The sequence below is a fragment of the Orbicella faveolata genome, unplaced genomic scaffold (assembly GCF_042242905.1).
Source record: "Orbicella faveolata isolate gen_17 unplaced genomic scaffold, um_ofav_v1 contig_35, whole genome shotgun sequence".
Lineage (NCBI taxonomy): Eukaryota > Metazoa > Cnidaria > Anthozoa > Scleractinia > Merulinidae > Orbicella > Orbicella faveolata.
Window position 1 is genome coordinate 1,708,565 of NW_028301564.1, and position 19,092 is coordinate 1,727,656.

The 19,092-nt window shown below is 38.1% G+C and overlaps 1 protein-coding gene and 5 non-coding genes across 6 annotated transcripts; all 6 read left to right on the plus strand.

The window, feature by feature from the left end:
* Positions 1–7,676: 7,676 nt before the first annotated feature.
* LOC110044124 (beta-1,3-galactosyltransferase 5-like) lies at positions 7,677–9,367 on the plus strand. Its single transcript, XM_089274373.1, has one exon. The coding sequence runs from the start codon at positions 7,827–7,829 to the stop codon at positions 8,829–8,831; it is 1,005 nt and encodes a 334-aa protein (XP_089130499.1). The 5' UTR covers positions 7,677–7,826; the 3' UTR covers positions 8,832–9,367.
* A 2,041-nt stretch (positions 9,368–11,408) lies between these two features.
* Positions 11,409–11,481, plus strand: Trnav-uac (transfer RNA valine (anticodon UAC)). Its single transcript has one exon. It is a non-coding gene; the product is annotated as a tRNA-Val (tRNA).
* An 846-nt stretch (positions 11,482–12,327) lies between these two features.
* Positions 12,328–12,401, plus strand: Trnat-cgu (transfer RNA threonine (anticodon CGU)). Its single transcript has one exon. It is a non-coding gene; the product is annotated as a tRNA-Thr (tRNA).
* Positions 12,402–13,276: 875 nt separating this feature from the next.
* Trnas-gcu (transfer RNA serine (anticodon GCU)) lies at positions 13,277–13,350 on the plus strand. Its single transcript has one exon. It is a non-coding gene; the product is annotated as a tRNA-Ser (tRNA).
* A 2,251-nt stretch (positions 13,351–15,601) lies between these two features.
* Positions 15,602–15,675, plus strand: Trnat-ugu (transfer RNA threonine (anticodon UGU)). Its single transcript has one exon. It is a non-coding gene; the product is annotated as a tRNA-Thr (tRNA).
* A 447-nt stretch (positions 15,676–16,122) lies between these two features.
* On the plus strand, positions 16,123–16,195 carry Trnav-cac (transfer RNA valine (anticodon CAC)). The gene has a single exon. It is a non-coding gene; the product is annotated as a tRNA-Val (tRNA).
* Positions 16,196–19,092: the final 2,897 nt, after the last annotated feature.

Here is a 19,092-nt window from a genome sequence, read left to right on the forward strand (position 1 = left end):
GACTGCAGCATTTGCATTAGTATACTATTAGAATTAAACTTCAAATAGGTAAAGTTATGCACCTTTATAAAAATCGCCTTCTTCCTGAAAGTTTCAATGATATGTTTTAACTTAACTGTGACGTACATAAACATAATACTAGAATTAAGCATTCTGTAGGACTAACTAACAATGACTGTGGGACAAATTAAGTAAGGAAATTCTCACTCCGTTTTCAAGGCCCCAAATTATTTAATTCTCTCAGCAGTGAAATTCCAAATGCCTCTGGTATTGCTGTATTCTATATTTTACTTCTTTTAGAGTGCTTGAGTGCGCTTTACTTGACTACTTTTTATCCGAAATTTTGATCATTTTGAGTTGTGAGCCGATGACAGCATTTTTAGGTTTTTTTCTGAGTTTTTGATAGGTAGTCCTTTATATATGCCTTCCTGCCTTTCTTGAGCTTCCTTGCCTTAAACCTGTATAATTTTTACCTGTCAAAATTTACGGAATATCCGTGAGTCAAAACCGATTCCTTGATTTTTCAGCATGTTAGAAGCCGCTTTTAAAAGATATATTTTGCGCTTTACGATTCTTTTTCTAAAATAAACTGATTAATTAGACCACTAAAATTTATTCGAATGAAATGACAAAATAATCTGAGAAGTTATAAATCGATGGTATCAGTCGTTGGAGGGTATTAAATCTGGCATTTTTTATCAAAAAATTGCACACAACCGTCATGTAATAGAGTTAAAACAATAAAATCAAGGTAAACATAAAACTGCTAAATTTTTCCCGAAGGTTGGCCGACTGAGGGAAAACGAAGATGTCTTGAGAAGTATTTCAGTCATCTCAGAACTCGTGGGGGACCTGCCAATCCATTTGAATGCTAGATCGATCTCTCCAAGCTTACTGGGTACGTAAAGATCATACAAAATCTCTTTTTGTTGACCGAGGAATCAATTTCTGGTCAGAAGATACTTTGGTTGTCTTACCTGTAATCAAGTTCTCCGCTTTCGATCGATATCAACGACAAAGAACGCCTGAAAAAAATGTATAGACTGTTGGGATGATAAGTCGCATTAGCTTGTGCCCACAAATGAGTCGAAATGTCAAAAAGCTCGTTTGGCGGATGAACGAATGTTGACTCTCCTTATCTAGATCAAGGTTGCATCTGTGTGAACTGAAAGCAGAGGTTTAAGTACATTCAGTGACAACTGCACCTTTCCCACACTCTTTGGCTATTCTGACTAAAACTCTAAAGACTTGTCCGACTCATTCACATATTTTTCTCTTCCGATCCATTGTCGCGGAAACTTCAAACATACATATTCACAAGAGTATAAGTAGTCTGTTCAATTGGCCTTTATCAGTAGCGCGCATTAATTAACGGGACGTAAATGGTTAAAATGAACAGACTGTCAGGAAGTTAATAGTTTCAACTGATGTCGTAAATCCGTTTACATCTAAAACAAAATGAGAACTTTACTAACGAGGTTGGTAATTATAGATAATTCATCACATTTCTCTTAATATCACTTTATCTTTAAATTTTACATATTTATATTATATTTTATATGTTGAATTCCCTTAATTTTATAAAGAGAATGACATTTGCATTTTCAAAACACGTTCAGAAAGATAACGAAGTAACTGGAAAAATCTTACGTCATCCGGATGTTAAAATCTGAAATTCACACATTCCTGCCTACCAGTTCATTATTTATAAATTACATTATGTCTGCCACAATGTCTGGTTATTGGCAGAAATTAAAATTGCTTATATGTGAGACCTTGGTGTAAAAGTCTAAAGAAATTTATTTCTCCATTTGAGCATTGAGGTTGAACACTTGCCTACTTCTTACGATGCTAAATAGGGAAGATATTTGTTTACAAAGATTGTTTTTGTTATTTAAATGTTCAAACTTTAAACAAAAGAAATATTTGTTTCACCAACCAATAGTTCTCTGGTTGGCATATTAATAACAATAGGTGACGTCACTGATATCTTTGAACTGCTATATATTTTGAGTTTTCTATAGACAAATAACGTTATCCTTGTAATACATGTAGCGTTACCAGGGTAATTATAATTCTGACTGATTACGACAAGACTAGTTAATTGGGGAGAAATAACAATGAAAAATATGATAGTAAGTCCGCTAAAACCGCTAAAGAAAAATTTAACTGTTGAAAAAGTTATCAAAATTGTTTATGATAAAATATTTCGTTTGTAAATGTGAGGTGTATCGATCGCTGGTAAGGTTTTCAAATATTAACCCGATATCGGAAGATTTTTGCTGGCTGAAATCTGTCAATTAATTGATGCGATCTTTAAAGATCAATTAAACAGACAACTTAGAGGTATGATTGGAACATAAGTGAATAAGTCGGACAACTTTCAAGTTTCAGTCGGAATAGCCAAAAGAGTGTGGGAAAAGTGCAGTTGTATCTCAGTTTGTTTCTAAAATAAGTAGCGTCAAGTCTCGTGTATCTCTAAACCAGCTTTTCGACAGTTTGAATCCTTTCTGGGCACTCGCTTAATCAATACGACATCCAGGCTTTCTACACGTTCTCTCCAGACACTCTTTATCGTTGATATCGAAGTGAGAACTACAACTTGATAGCAGGTAAAACCATCCAGCAATATATGTTTTATGAGCATAGATTTACTCCTTGTTAAATGAAGGTTTTAGTTAAAGGATCTTTAGCGTATCCAGTAAGCTCTCGGCCTTCAAGCGAATTAAAAGGCAGATCACTAGCTCTAAGATGACACACTTTTCAAGCGCCCTCGTTTTCCAATTGTCGGGCACGCTCCGGGTCAAAATTCAGTAATTTATGTTTAACTTGATCTAATTGCTATTACTGCATTAAGATCACGGTTGCATACACGGTTGTCAGCTTTCGTATCATTCAACGACAAAAACCGTCGTTTACAATTTCTCTCAATATTTATTTTACAAGTGAATATATGAAAGATAATACCTTTGAACTTCGGAGAAAAATAATGTCTTCAGTATTTATTTTGTTTTAGTATATACCACATAAGAGAATAGTGCTTTTCGCGCGCTCTGATTGGTTAACTCGGAGGTGATTAGCAAGTACTATTCACCTCCGAGCAGCCGGCGCGAGGGATTTTAAAATTTCTGACCGCTTGTCACATATAAAATAACGTTTTGGTCCGCTAATTATTCAGCTTGTGTGGTATATACTAAAACAATTATTCACCTCAGTGTCGGTGAGAGTGATGGATATTTGCCTCCACTTCGGTGAATAATTGTTAATTATTCCAGGGTATTTTAAATAGACTACTCAATGAATTTCTTTCATATATTTTGCTGATATGATTGGGCGAAAAAGAAAGATCTCCATATATCTTTGATAGATATATGTGACTTAATTAGCGGGAAAAATAAAGACACCAAGATTTAAACTCACGATGTCCGCAGATTATGACATATGGCGAGGAAACGGTTTTAGCTTTATTGATGCATGTTTTGTGGTACAGTAAACACCGACATATAACAACAAGTGGATTAAACATCAGGCTGAAAGTTGGTCAATAAAGCAGCATAGATACAAGAACCAATTCAGCCTGATAAATAACATGTTCTTATATAAAAGAAGAGGATGCTAGAACAACAAAGCACTTATATTAAACCTGCAGTACTATGAATTAATTAACTAACATATTTGAAAGTTATTTTTTAGTGTAAGTATATGAAACTTTGTATGTTAATGAAACCTTTAGTAATGTAAGGTATAGTATTTCTGAAAAAAAATTTAAACACTATAAGGACATTTTCAGGCTGATTTTTCACTAAGTACCCGGTATCGCTGGAAATATTTCCGTCCCGTTAATAATCAAAAGAACCCAGTCGCTGCAAACAAAATCAGTCTACAGCCTGCGTCTCATAACAGGTTTGGCAACACTTCCTGATGACTTAAAAGATTTCTGCAGTTACATTGTGATCTTTCAGACCGTGTTTTTCTATGCGGGTGTTTTATGTATTGACTTACTTATTCCTGAAGATGCACAGCAAACAGTGCGTCACGTCACTAACTACATCATTGTTCCTCTTGCCATGCTGGTAGCCTTTCTCTCGCTCTTGACCAATGGCCTTGTTCTCACTGCTGTGATCCGAACAAGATCTCTTCAGAATCCTCCACTGTTACTGCTGTGTAGTCTGTCAATAACTGACTTGCTGTGGGCTTTGTTTTCCATTGTCAGACACACCGTAAGATATACTAGTGAAGGTCTTTGCCCCGAAAAAAGCGAGGAGGGGTCTTGGTTTGCTTCCTTGCGTGTGACAGCAACCGTTGGTAACCTGGCCATTATTAGTAGAGATCGATATTCAGCGGTGAGCAAACCTTTGCTGTACCGCAGCAATGTGAAAAAATCACGGGTTATAAAACAAGCTTCTGTCGTTTGGCTTTACAGTTTCCTGTCATCTGGATTCGTTTACGCAAACGCGCATTCCCTTATTTCTGGTGTAGTGCCACTACTTGCGGCAAGTTTCATGTATGTTTCTTCCACAATTATTATTATTTCTTCTTATATTGGCATTTTTATGTCAAGCATACGCCGCAAGCGAACCATGCATCCGCACGTGCTAGGAGGTCGAATGCTCGCAATAATAAAAAGAGAGAAGAAATTGGCAAACACAGTTAGTTTGGTCCTGATTGTGCTCCTGTTAACTTTCTTACCAGCGATTTGTTTTCCGCCAATTCTGTTGGTTTCAGGGTTTGCAAAATCGTTTGCAAATCTCGCTGCTTGGAGACGATTTTATGGTGTCCTCATCTCGCTAAATGGATTGTTAAATCCGCTTTTAACCTATGGACGGAATGAAGACGTTCGTAAAGCAGTAGCTGGTCTTATCGGGTGTTCCCAGCAGGCTAGAAAGGTGGTTCCTCACCCTGCCGTAGCTAGGGAAACAGGCCAAGCTAGAACTCTTCCTGGAACGGCGTGTTCAGCGCTCCACTGACAATTAAATATACTGCAGTAATAGTCGCATACAGTATTTGCGTATCTTAATACGCCGACGTGAGAGACGAGAGGAAACCCCTACTCGCAACCGCTCGATCGATTGATCAGCCGCCGTCCACAATCGGGAACGAATAGTTAAACAAGGAAAAAAAAAACGGTTTTTGACATGTTTTTTAAAACCGGATAATACTGTAACTTTCGCATGACAGAAAGGATTCAAAACGCTGTTCATTGGCGAGAGTCCCGACAATGTCTGCTACCCTGTGATTGGCTACAAAATGACAGTTAGCATGGCAACACTGCTGCCTATCTTTTAGCTAAAAAATGCACAAAGAGCACTAAGCTGATAGAGTTTCAGTTTAAATTCTTACATAGACGTGTACCAACCAATAACTTCTTATTTAGAATAGGTCTACAGAGCGATGAAAAGTGCGGTTTTTGTCATACCACCTCTGAGTCAATAATTCATCTTTTTTGGTCATGCCGCCAAACATCTCACTTTTGGAATAAACTTACTGAATGGCTGAAAAACTTAAATTTACTTCCTAGAGATAATGCTTTGACAAATATTACTACTTTTGGTCTGAGGCCAGATAGCTCTCAATTTGCGCTTCTTATCAATTACTGCTTTCTCTTAGCGCGATATCACATATGGCTCGCTAAAACAAAAGATGATCATCCAAATCTTACGCATTTCATATGCACACTAAAATCACAATATGAAATAGAAACAAAAAGTGGAGACACAAAGAAATGGAAACCTCTTACAGTATACATGAGGATTTAATTATTATTTTAGATTATATTTTCTATACCTATCGGTATCTGTCTCCTACCCATTAGTCTATTTCTAATCTCCTGTCAGATGCATAACTCATTTTACCTTTAATGTACCACATGCCTTTGGTCTGTTTTTTATGTTTCTATAATACAACCTCAAGCTGTAATGATAACTATCTATTTTTCTTTTATTCTTCTTTGCCCCTTGTCGTCACTGTATTTGTTAGAAGTGTAAGTCGTTTAGATATTGTAATTTAAATGGTGTAAATAATTAGAGCAATATAATGTAACTAGAGTTAGTGTTGTAAGTAAGCATTGTTTTCCCTTTCAAATAAGCATGGTGCGAGGGTTGATATATAGGCAGGTTTTCATTTATTATTCTAATGACTTTGCGAGGCTTGCAATGAGTTTGGATTAGTTCATCGTAGAACTTCACGAGATTTCTGTAGTTTCTCTAACAAATAATCGGAAGAAAAGGTCGCAATTGAAGTAATTCGCCGAAAAATACAAAAAAAAATTGATTGGGTGCAAGCGTTTTGCATAACAAAGTACGACACATGCGACATGCTGACGTAGTTCGCGCATGCGCATGCACGATAGGAAAGCGAACAGTTGCGTTCCTTCTCGTCTCTCACCAAACAAAAAAGGGAAACTCTGTCACGCAGGGTACTCAAAAATCCCAAAGTGCCTTAAGCATCTGATGATATATACTGCGGGTCGCGCCATGGTGCCAACGATTCTAAACTATGGGATTGAAATTTCTCGAAAAGTTTAGTATAGCAACGGAGGCCGGAATATAAACAATTCTTACCCCTAGTAACTTATTGCTCAGCTGCGACTGAACAACTGTCAGATTTCATAATTAAAATTTAGCCTTTTTCATCACCCAGTAATGAATTACGCTTGTTCTCGTATTGTGTATGAATTAGGTGAAACTTGTATGCCTCCAATTCTGCACCACAGCTGAACTGTGAAACCCTTCGCGTTGCGAGACTTTCTTTGCTGCTATATTATTGCCGAAAACCTCCTTGCGTTTCGTTTACTGCTTCGCAGTGATTCATTCGCCATCAGGTTTCTTATTCGTTTTAAATTTCGTTTCATTGTCGCTCTTTCTTTTTCTTTACTTTACCGACTGAGATCATATATTGACAAGTTTCGTTAAAGTTGCCCAGTAACGGAAACCTCTTTCGGAACTATTTGTAAAATTGGCAAACTGCGCCAAATTGAATAATCAAGAGTCAATGAAATTTGGAATGATGTCCTTGAACTGTAATCTGTCTGTAAAATGAAGTTGCTTGTAACCTTGGTTTCATATACATAGCCAGTAACAATGGTTTTGGCTGTAAAGCGTCGAATGGTTATGTGTTAACACATACTGTATCAAAAAGTCTAAAATGCTCTTTCAAAATAGCCAATAAATTGCATCTGGGAAATGAATATTTAGCCATAAATTTTACAGGGCATGGTAGCTGTGTCAAATAAAGAAAGCTTAGAACGGCTCAAACAACAGCGACTAAAATATCCATCAAAGAATATTGAAAAGGTTCACAAAGAATAAACAAAGCCAACATTGCATGCAAACAAAGGGCAAAAACGTCATCCACAATATTAAAATTAAGCTGTAATGTACAGAGTAAAAATTGAACCCCCCCCCCCCCCCCCAAAAAAAAAAAGACTGTGAGCTTCGCTGCACTTCTTGAACAAGAGGAACTAATGTTCTCTGGGCATACAGTCGCGGAATGTTTTAGTGTCTTATATTATTGCTTGCATGCACGCGCTTTGAAAAAAACCTGTGACATTTTCAAGAAGGATTGCCGTCTTGCTTGAGCAGAATCTAAAATGATTGGTCTGACATGAAATTTCTTCTAGAATCTGATTGGCTCAAAATCGCTATAATTACTCGTAAAAACACCTGTCAAAAAGGCACATTTAGTCAGTCATTAATCACAACTAAGATCGAGGATTTTCACTGAGCTAACCTTCGAAATCCGGCACTCGCGACAAAACAACCCTAAAAACACTGGAATTAAATTTGAAGCTGGGATATAACCTTACAGTCTACTTATAGCAAGTCAGAATGTTATTGCTGGTGCATGCACGAACGTCAAGGCTTTTCATTGCATTGCTGATTTCTGTCATTTTCACCGTGGCAATCATCATTTCCTTTTTACAAAAGAGCGACTTGTATAATTGCGCCAGTTCACCTGGTACACCGCAAGAGTCGCTTGGCCCTGCTCCAAAAGTTCCATTCTCAACAGTTGCAGAAGGCACCCTTCCACACCGAACACATTTAACATCCCGTATGCGATGCACTCAAAAATTATTCCTTCTGATTTTGGTGGTTACAGCTCCGGACAATATTGGTAGAAGGAACGTTATTCGGAAAACTTGGGGAAGCGATCCATCAATGAACATAAGATGGAAAACAATGTTTCTTATCGGTCAAGCGAAAGACAGTACACAGGAGGAATATTTAAAAGCTGAGAACCTAATGTGCAATGACTTAATACGAGGAGCACAGAGAGACACTTATCAAAATCTAACACTGAAGACGCAAATGGGTCTGGAATGGGCGGCAAAATATTGCGACTTTCAGTTTGTAATGAAAACGGACGACGACGTTTTTGTCAATCCTTACAGACTGATGGACTATCTAGGAAACCCCGACACACCCAAAACTAAGCTGTTTCTCGGATACGTGAGGCGAAAAGTGGTACCTCTTCGGCAAGGAAGGAATGGAGTGTCCGTGGAAGAGTACAATAAAAACATATATCCTGACTTTTGTGGCGGCGTGGGCTACGTGCTATCATCAGACCTTGTCCTGAAAATGGTGCAGATTTTTGATGCCAAGAAACCTTTGAAGCTTGAAGACGTGTACATAGGTACATTAGTGGAAAGGCTGGGAGTGAAAGATGTGCGACACCATCAGGGATTTCGTCCTTGGCACTATGGACCGTGCAAATATTTCTCGAATACTATCGCCTACCACGAAGCCTCCATAGATTGCATGGAGGAACAGTTTAATTTTGCGATAAAGGAAAGACTTGAGGGTGACTTTAACAAATCCATGCCAGGAGTATGAAAAGTAAAACAAACAAACAAACAAACAAACAACTATCAATGCTGGTGAAACATGATGACACAAGATAAACTGATCAAGTTTGACTACGCGTTTTCCTTATGAGAATATTGCTTTTCTGGTCCAGGCCGAAAAATTCTTATTATTTGGCCGATTTGAAGCCGAACCCTTTCTTATGAATATTCTTAGATTATATGGCGTTTACATTACCTCTTTCGAATGTACTGGGGGAATAATACAAATGTTTGGTGTCTGATCTGGCTACATATTGCGTTGAAGTCGTTTTAGAACCAGACTGAAGGCAAGCCTGAGATGAAACATATAACTTCTTGAAGAAATGTTATTAGCATCGAACATAAGTGCTTTTTGTTGTTGTTGTTTTTTTTTCTGCTCGTTTTGCCGTTTAGGGACAGGAATAATTTTATAAGGATTAGATGTAAATACATATAATTGCATGGTTTGTACAAATATTCTACACACAAAAGTATACTCAGCCTCGGGTTTAATCTTATAATTAAATAATCTTACAATTTAGCAAATTTAAGCCTCGATGTTAAATTCTTACAGATATGTTACGTTCTTCTTAATTTCGCAGTCGTCTATAAAGAGTGGCCGCCATCTCTTCTTGACTGATGTCCGAGAGATCTTAATACTACCTAACTTATACCCATGTGACGTTATGACTTGTAATCCTGAAGCTTGATTTTGTAAGAAATTTTAAAAATCTAGCGAACGAAAGTTTAAAGACGACTACTCACATTTTAAAGTGGTGTATTGACTGTGGGAACAATTCCGACGCTTTGTTTTGCATGTAAAGATGTTGGATGCAGGGACATAGCCAGGATGTTTCAGAAGTGTCGAGTGTCACTGTGTCAAAATGAGGGTACCCTCCAGATTGTCATGTCGACCTCCTTTGATGCAAAACAAATTTTTACAAAGTGGGCTTTCATTGGCCAGGATATCGTCATGACGTTTTCGCCACGTGTTGTGGGTTGTTTACTTAGGAAAGAAAAGGCTTTAAAAAGGGGAGGGATCAAGGGCAGCCCAGGACCCATTTCCCCCCCCCCCCCCCCCCCCAGTTAGCTACTCTTTTGGGTGATGCATATACAAACTGAATCACGTGCACGTGAACGGAGGTTTTTAAAAGTTAAGAAGAGAAAGAACCTCATAGTGAGTCATAGAAAAGCTAGTAGGGAAAAATAAACTTTGGACTGTATGGATTCGAATACCGATGCCAGTGTCCACTTACTCCTGACAGTGATAGATTTCGTCACGACTTCATAAGTTAGTTCCTTAGTGAAGCGACAACGATCAAACCCCAATGTTTGAGCACACCCGCTCAATGTTCACGTCTGGTACAACTGAGGCTAATGTATGGCTTGCCTGAGCCTCCATTGCAAGCTAGTTCCAGTCCAATGCCGAGTATACGAAAATGGTGTCTTACACTGACACAAATGGTGCAAGGGACCACAAACGGAAATGCTGCTGCTATACGTAGGATCTGTAAAAGATCTGATGAGCCAAAGATAGGAGTATAACAACGAAGCACGGCTGATTACTACGTAGACAATCGATACAGAGACACTTAAGAAATGTGACATTCTGCATTTTTGAAACATGATTGTTCATTGTTCCACCATTCTAATTCCAAGGAAACGATTCGTGGGCCTCTCCGGGAGTCGAACCGGGGACCTCTCGCACCCTAAGCGAGAATCATGCCACTAGACCAACAGGCCAAACGTGGTTGAACTTCTTTTGACAAAGCTGTTAATCTTTCTCTCTCTGTTCAACTGTTATTATAACACCTGTTATGTGTTGTCTCATTGGCCAAGACAGTTACTATCCAACACCCCCGGTTTTTCGCTTTTCATGTCTTTCGAGCAAGATACACTAATGTAGCAGAAACCTTACGCAAGTTAAAATTTTATCCACACAATTCAATTCGATGAAAATCGTACAAACTCCCTCCATGGAAGTCTCCGTGGCGCAATCGATTAGCCCTTTCGGCTGTTAACCGAAAGGTTGGTGGTTCAAGCACACCGGGGACGGTTCTTTTTGTATTGATCAGCAAAAATAATCATTAAAAATATTTTTAGATAATTATTTCCTATATCAGATGTTAGTTGTTATTACAATATAACTTTTGTTCAGAATACTGGTGATCAAGGCGAAAGAGACGACAAATTTCTGCAATTATGGTTAGCGTAACTTTTAGTTGTAATGCATGTAAGTAGGTCTTCTCAAACAAACAGCCACTGCCTGGATATGAATTGAACAAACTGTTATTATCGTTATCATAATCGTTATTGCTATCGTTATCATTATCGGTCAGCGCAATAAAAAATGACAGCATTGAATTGCTACGTGCAAATCTCATGAAGAGGAGAGAAATCTAACGATGTTCACTGCGAATCAGATTGCGAACAATAGCTGCAGTGGAAATGCATATTACTCACATTAATAGATGGGCGTCTGAAAATTGAAACTTCATTATCCACTCAGGACATAAGAAGGTGACGAAAAATAACAAGGCAGTTAAAACCTCTCTTATTCCACACACACACATGACTTTCGCAAACGGTTTCCGTAGTGTAGTGGTTATCACGTCCGCTTTACACGCGGAAGGTCGCCGGTTCGAGCCCGGTCGGAAACAATTGATCTTTTTTGGATGAGACTATTTCTTGCTACCCAACCGTAGCCAGCTCTTTGAAAATTTTGAGCCATGTCAGGATCGAGCGAAAATTAACAAAACAAACAAAAATAAAACGAAAGGCATTGACGTAACTGAGCTCCCTTAATTTTTTATCGTTGAGCAACTTCATATTTAGACTGCAAAACTGTCATTTTCGGACGTTTTCGGAAGGCGCGAAGCCCCATAAGCGCGACTTTTCGCGTGTGGAGCGCTTCTCGCCTCACACGCCCTACGGGCGTGTGAGGCGAGAAAACGATGGCTTAAAGTGGGTCAAAACAGTTTCCAATACTTAGATTTGATGGGTCGTTGAAACCACTCTTAATTACTTCATGCTACAATCATGGTATCAAAAAACTGCCAAATCATTGGTGAGCACGTTGTTGTCATTTTCGTCACATAATAGGTTGCCACAGCAACAGTATGACCTGCTAAAAACACTCTTAATTGCAGCTTTTGGGGCTTACAATTCAAAAACGGCACGGTGATAATTTTTCTATTATCAACTTTTGATAAGCATCCTCTGATTAAAGGAGAATGTTAAACATCTTTCATGAGGTGCTCCAACGGAACTGTCTTACAGTTCGATCGAAAATATTCTGGGTACTTGCAGGTAAAAAAGAAAATCAACCCGTAAATAACTGTTATTTTGAGCTATCTTAGTACTGCTGGAAATTACCAAGGGTGAAAGTGGACATGTGACCAACTTAGTACTATATTTATTAACAATGTTTTTTTAAACTTTTTTTTCTTTTTTCTTTTTAAAAAAATAAATAAATAAACAATAAAACACGTTGTTACCTAATGTAGGGCGCCGTAGCTCAGTTGGTTAGAGCGCCTGTCTAGTAAACAGGAGGTCGTGGGTTCAAATCCCATCGGTGCCTTGCAGATGCCGCACTTTTTGATTCTCATTACTTTGGAAAATTGCTCATCGAAGCTTCACATGTTGTACAACTGGGATAATTTTTGGTTGTCGTCTCTTGCCATGGTTATCGTCTCTTGCTTGGCTTGCGTCATATATTATCACAAATATTCAATTGCTTTTTTTTAAACCCTATAATTTGTTTTATCTAAAATGCTTATGACTAGCTTGAGACTCGGGGAATTAGCTCAAGTGGTAGAGAGCCACTTCGGCTCGTGCAATTTCAGCTTTTTGAAAAACTCCAAAAGTGCAAATTTATTCCAAATTGAACGAGAAAAACCGTACGTATGATTACTCATTAATAATATAAACATGAAAAAATTCGCGTGGAGGAAGTGCCGAAAGATCCTTCTTGAAGCTATTTTTTCTCATTCGACAAAGCTTTTTTCAAAGTTTCCTCACAAAATTTTCTTGACCATTTTACGTGATATCATTGGCTTAGATCAGTTATTCACATGCGATAAGTCAGTGATGAAATATCCTCAAAAATTGATACTGTTACGACTCGTAAAGTATTTTGACAAAATAGTTAATATGGAGCCTGTCCGGGAGTTGAACCTGGGAAGCGAGAATCTTGCCACTATACCAACAGGCCAAACGTGGTTGAATATTGATTTAATAAAGGTCTCAACCTACTTCTCTCTTTTGAACTGGTACTATATAACACCAGTTATTTGTTGGCTTATTGGCTAAGACAGCTACTATCCAACTTCCCTGATATTCCGCTTTTCATGTCTTTCAAGCAAGATACAATAAGATAGCAGAAACCTTACGCAAGTTAAAATTTCATCCACAAAAATAAATTTGATGAAAATTTTTCAAAATCCCTTCATGGAAGTCTCCGTGGCGCAATCGGTTAGCGCTTTCGGCTGCTAACCGAAAGGTTGGTGGTTCAAGCCCATCCGGGAACGATTTTTTCTGTTTTGATAATTGTTTTCTATATAGTTAGCGTTAAGATGTCCATCCTGTTAGCGTAATTTTTAGTTGTATTGCATGTTAGTAGGTTCTCTCAAACAAACAGCCACGGCGCGGATGTGATGTGAATAAACCGTTATCGTGATGGTGATCGTTATCATTATCGGTGTTTTGACGATTGAAGCAAATTTGGCTGTAATTTTTCATAAAAGGGTACAAATTTGCCCATATTTGAATAATCCAATTAGTACTAGAATTTGTGCATTCAATATTACGTCTTTACTCTTCAAATGTTTGTCTCATTAACATAATTACCTCACCTTGTTACCGCCGCGCGCATTAATCGCCTGCTCCCGTGACTAGAAATTGAAAGACTTGATCATAAGCATACTTTTTGCGATGTATTAAAACGTTCCTTTATAAACAGCATACCTTGCCCCTAGTCAATCGTTTAGTTCTTAATTAAGGATATCTGAGACATTTGACGGCTAATATTGGCTCGCTCATTTGACGGTTGACGGTAAAAATATTGCGGTTTTGACGGTTGACGGTTAGTGTTTTAGCCATTTGATGGTTAACCCCACTGAGATCCTCTGCCTAACGCTAAAACAAGGATAGCGTTGTTTTTGAAAAACTTTAATTTTGAGCATCGTGAGAAGTAGGCAAATGTTCACCTGTTTGCTGTACTTCGTAGACTTATTTTTTCTGTCTTCCTGATCAAAAAACTAGAAACTGCCAGTTCCTGATTAGCACACCACTGAGTATGGCAGCTCTCATTCGTAACCGGTTTCCGTACTGCAGTGGTTATCACGTCCGTTTAACACGCGGAAGGTCGCCCGTTCGAGCCCGGCCGAAAACACATTTTTCTCTTTTTTCCGATGAGACTATGTCTTGCTACCCAACTCTAGCCAGCTCTTACAAAATTTTGAGTCAGCGAATACAAAACAAAAGGAAAAAACGAAAGGTGTTGACGTAACTGAACTCTATTAATCTTTTATCCTTTAGCAACTTCATATTAGGATCGATACCTTAAATAACGGTATCGAGCTATGATCTTAACAAAGCTTATGTTACTGATTGTTAGTGGGTTGGTAGCCAGAAATGTACGAGTTTTAGTCGGAGAAACCAAAAATCTATTCGCAATTAGTTGACGGTTGACTACAATTTTTGTGTTAAATGTCAATTACAACTTTCATATTCTCCAACTACAAAACCGTCGTTTTAAACTTTTCTATTCTTTTGTTGTGTTCCAAGGTATTTTAAATGGAGTAATTAATCAATTTCTTTTATACGTTTGCTGATAAGATTTGGTGAAAAATAAAGATGATGTCATCGACCATTCCATTCCAAACAATCCATAACCTTGACCCTTATTATTGTAAAGCGTGATGGGAATATCTTTGAGGGTGAAGAGTATTTTGGCAATTTGAATTGGTCAGTGGATTCACGAAAAGTGTAACAGGAAGCTAAGGAGCGAGGGAAAGATCGAGTGAAGGTCCCATCTTTGCCTACAACTGGAATTAACACTGTGTTTTTCCATGTTGAGATTTGTGTAAATGTTGTTGCACAATGTGTAAACTCATCTGAGAATAGTTGCAGGGCCCCAATAAAGAACACCTTTGATGAAGTATGCTAACTGCTAAAAAATATCATTATGATATTTTTAAAAATTACTTAAAAGGAAAAACAATTCGGGCCTCTCGCACCCAAAGCGAGAATCATGCCACTAGACCAACAGGCCAGACATGATAAACTGTTTAGACAACTTTTTTAATCTGCTACTCCCTTGACTCAGCTCGTGTTCTAATACCTGTTCTGTGTAGTCTTGTAGTTACCAGTCCAACTCCGCTGATTAATTTTCCGCGTCTCGTCAATAAAGCAAGATCAGGAGCCCATGACCCGGAGCGTCCATCTCCCACACCAACCCTAGGACTCAACCCTTTTTCGTATCTTTTTATTTTTAGAATTTGACCCCCGGAAGTTTTCGCACCCCGCCTTTCAAACGCCCAATCAAAGCCCAGGTGGTCTCCGAGGGACCCTTAAGAGGTACCAAATCTAAAACAACACATTATCTCCTGTGATATTTTTTTCGGCTCAGTGCCCTAAAAGGTACAAAAAAGCTCCCGCTGTAAATGTGGACCTTTTGAGGCTGAACACCCTAAAAGGTATTGTGCTATTTTAGTACTGCTGGAAATTACCAAGCGTGAAAGTGGACATGTGACCAACTTAGTACTACTTGACATGTAGGGCGCCGTAGCTTAGTTGGTTAGAGCGCCTGTCTTGTAAACAGGAGGTCATGGGTTCAAATCCCATCGGTGCCTCACAAATGTCGCACTTGATACTATTTTTGAAGATTGCTTCACATGTTGTACCACTGGGATTTTTTTGGTTGTGTTATCCTATGGATTTACTTTTAAGATCTACGCAAGAGTCGACTGAAAAATTTCAAGAATTGTATGGAACGTAGTTTGCCAATTAATGACCATTATAATATAGATAGGACCCTGCGCACGCTCTGATTGGTCAAAAACCCGTGTTTTATCAGGGTATAAAGCATAGAAAAAGCATGCCTGTAAAATTTATATCATAAAGCAAATGAGAAAACCTAAGCCGTGTATTACACTGTGATAAAACACTCTGGACATTTGAGACCACTCGAGAAATGTACATTTCTACATTTCCCTCGTGTTCTCAAGAGCCCATCGTGTTTTATCGCGGTGTAATACACAGCTTTGGCTTCTTTGTTTGTTAATAATAGGTTCATCGTCGTTTCCGTAGTGTAGTGGGTATCACGTCCACCTCACACGCGGAAGGTCGCTGCTTCGAGCCCGGCCGGAAACATTTCTTTCCATTCTTTATTTGACTTCTGCAGTTTTCTTTATGATTTAAAGTCTCGATTTCTTTATGGACTGTTTTATGGCAATGAAAATATACTCAAGTAATAGTAATCTTGTCAAGTAAATTAACCACAATTGAGGGATGTCAAAATAAAATAGAAGATTTCGCTGCGCCATTTCAACTATTTAGAAGTTATTTTTCTTTTGTAATCTCATGACAATAGTAATATTATGACAAAAATTCTTCCGAAACTAGTAATTTGTTAATTTAATCTGTTTTTCATGTAACAATCGGGGGATTAGCTCAAATGGTAGAGCGCCCGCTTTGCATACGGGAGGAACCGGGATCGATACCCGGATTCTCCAAAGAATGTTATTTTACTCTTCAGATCAACAGTGATTTTTCATATTATTTGGCAAGTTATTTTCTTCAAAATTTTACAAATACTTGACGAAAACTGGTAACCTGTTTTTCAAAATAGCCTCGCAGTAGCTAAGGCATCCGTACAATGGGGGATTAGCTCAAATGGTAGAGCGCCCGCTTCGCATGCGGGAAGTACCGGGATCGATGCTGTTATCATGCGCAGCTTTTTGCTTCACCAATAGGACAACCAAGTACAACTCTATCAGCATGTTTATACTACTTTTTTTTAAAAACCAGTTTAAAAACTCCGTTTTCTGTTTTGATCAGGACTGCACGCAAACAATAGGAAGCCGAATTTGTGTTTCCCTTTTTGCTTTCTTTGCGCGGGAAATGTTTCGTTGCTCATTTGAAAAAGACATTTCCAGGGCAGCAGATATTTATTAAAACATGTTCAAAGAAGGCTTTGTATATGGTAAACAAATCAAAGGGAATCATACCACTAGACCAACAGGCCGACGCTTAGGATACCAGCTTTTGTCACTTAATGATAAATATAGCCTGTAAAACCATCTTGTGGTGAGGAACTCAATATCTGAAATTTCCCTTGGTAAATGATTTAATCCAAGGACTATGATTTCCCCGACTATTGTATTAAGGCATTCTTAACGAGGTCAGTTTTGATTGACGTGCTGGTTGACAACGATCACTGCGTGGAAATTTGGTGGTAACGTTCTACACCATTTTTAAGTGCACCTTAATTCTATCCCTCCACAAGAGGTCAATGCATCTCGAGCTTCAGAAAAATAGCTCAGATGATTCTTAAGGGACATTTACTCTTGTTAATTGTTAGATTTTGCTACTTTAATTCGACAACCCTCTTTTTTAAATTGTCTAGAGTGGCAACGAAATCCAGGGTATACACTAGGTTTTGAGGCAAATCAAGAAATCGAGTCTGATTTGGAAATGTTTACATGCTATGCTTTTAAGAAAAGAAAGGGTAGGTAAGTCTCGCTCATTGTCGCTCATTCTCACTCATTTTCGCTCATTAAGTAATTTATACCTAATTGACCTCTTGCATTTGTGTCGGGTTATCCAATCATCTGGCTTACTTGCTGGAAAAGTTTTCTCGCTTTTTTTCCCATCCTCCTGTCTCTTGAAAAAGAGAGAACTTGGATTTCTAAAAGGCCAAATATTTGGTTATTCCCTAATGCTATCTCTCCGTTCTTAGCTGAAATGAAAGTTGTGTTTATGTTTTTACAATCAGTGCTTTAATGTGAACATTTCAAACTCTTCTCTGTTCAGGTGGGGAATTAGCTCAAATGGTAGAGCGCCCGCTTCGCATGCGGAAGGTACCGGGATCGATACCCGGGTTCTCCAAATTATTATTTTATGTGTTATAATCACACATGTGTTATGATTACAACTGGCTCAAGGTGCTCTTAGTTATTTCGCGTATGTTTTTTAGTTCTATTTTGATTTTGGTGTTCGGAAGAACGGCGGCCATGTAAACTCTCAAGTCTATTACCCAATCAGAAACTACGTGCAAGCGACCTGTAAGTTATGACGTCATTTAGACGCGGTCAGAAAACGGCACGTTACCTGTCATTATTTCTGCTCCAATACTGGTCCATGTCGATATTGGATTCTAACTTGGCTCCGGGCCTTGCAGAAATAAAATAAAGTGAATTAATCGCATCAAAATTGGCCTATTGATATTAAATGAAGAACGTTGAAGTTTAGACTCCAAAAGCAGACAATTTTATATATATCGTTCACCGAAATGCAGCGAGCTGGCGACAAAAAACTACGCCTTTTCAATCTGTTATTTACTTGATAAAAAGCCAAACTGCGTATTTTGTTTCGAAAATAATACACTGTTACTAGCTGAGATTACGTTAAGTTATTATCGGACGCAAAAAAGGATGGTCCGTGTGAGGGTCGAACTCACGACCTTGGCGTTATCAGCACCACGCTATGCCGACCGAGCTAACGGACCAATTGCACTTAATGGATGTTGAGTTACTTTAGAAATCAATTTTTGGAGGATTCCTTTTAATCAATCATTCAAAGTATGAAATTTGGACAATAAAAAAAAGTATTTATATTATTGTTCTAGATTTTAAATATAAACTGACTACTTTATTGTAACCCCTCAAACTTCAGCACTCCCTTGCCAGTTTTTTTTTTTTTTTTTTTTTTTTTTTTTTTTTTCCACTCACAAAAGGGCTTTTGTTAAAATTTAATCTTGGTAACAGGGAAGAAAAATCTGACTAATTTTTACTATTAATCAGTGCGGATAAAATAATATCTACAAGTATTAAAATTGTGACAAATAAATAAAAAACAATTGGAGAATCCGGGCATCGATCCCGGTACCTTCCGCATGCAAAGCGGGCGCTCTACCATTTGAGCTAATTCCCCAAAGAGTACTCAGTTGATTCAATAAACAAGTCACTAACTTAGTGAAAAATCAATGTTAGAGGCATGACCTGGTAATTAGTTTTAAGCATTTCTTTGACGAATGTACTTAGAACTTC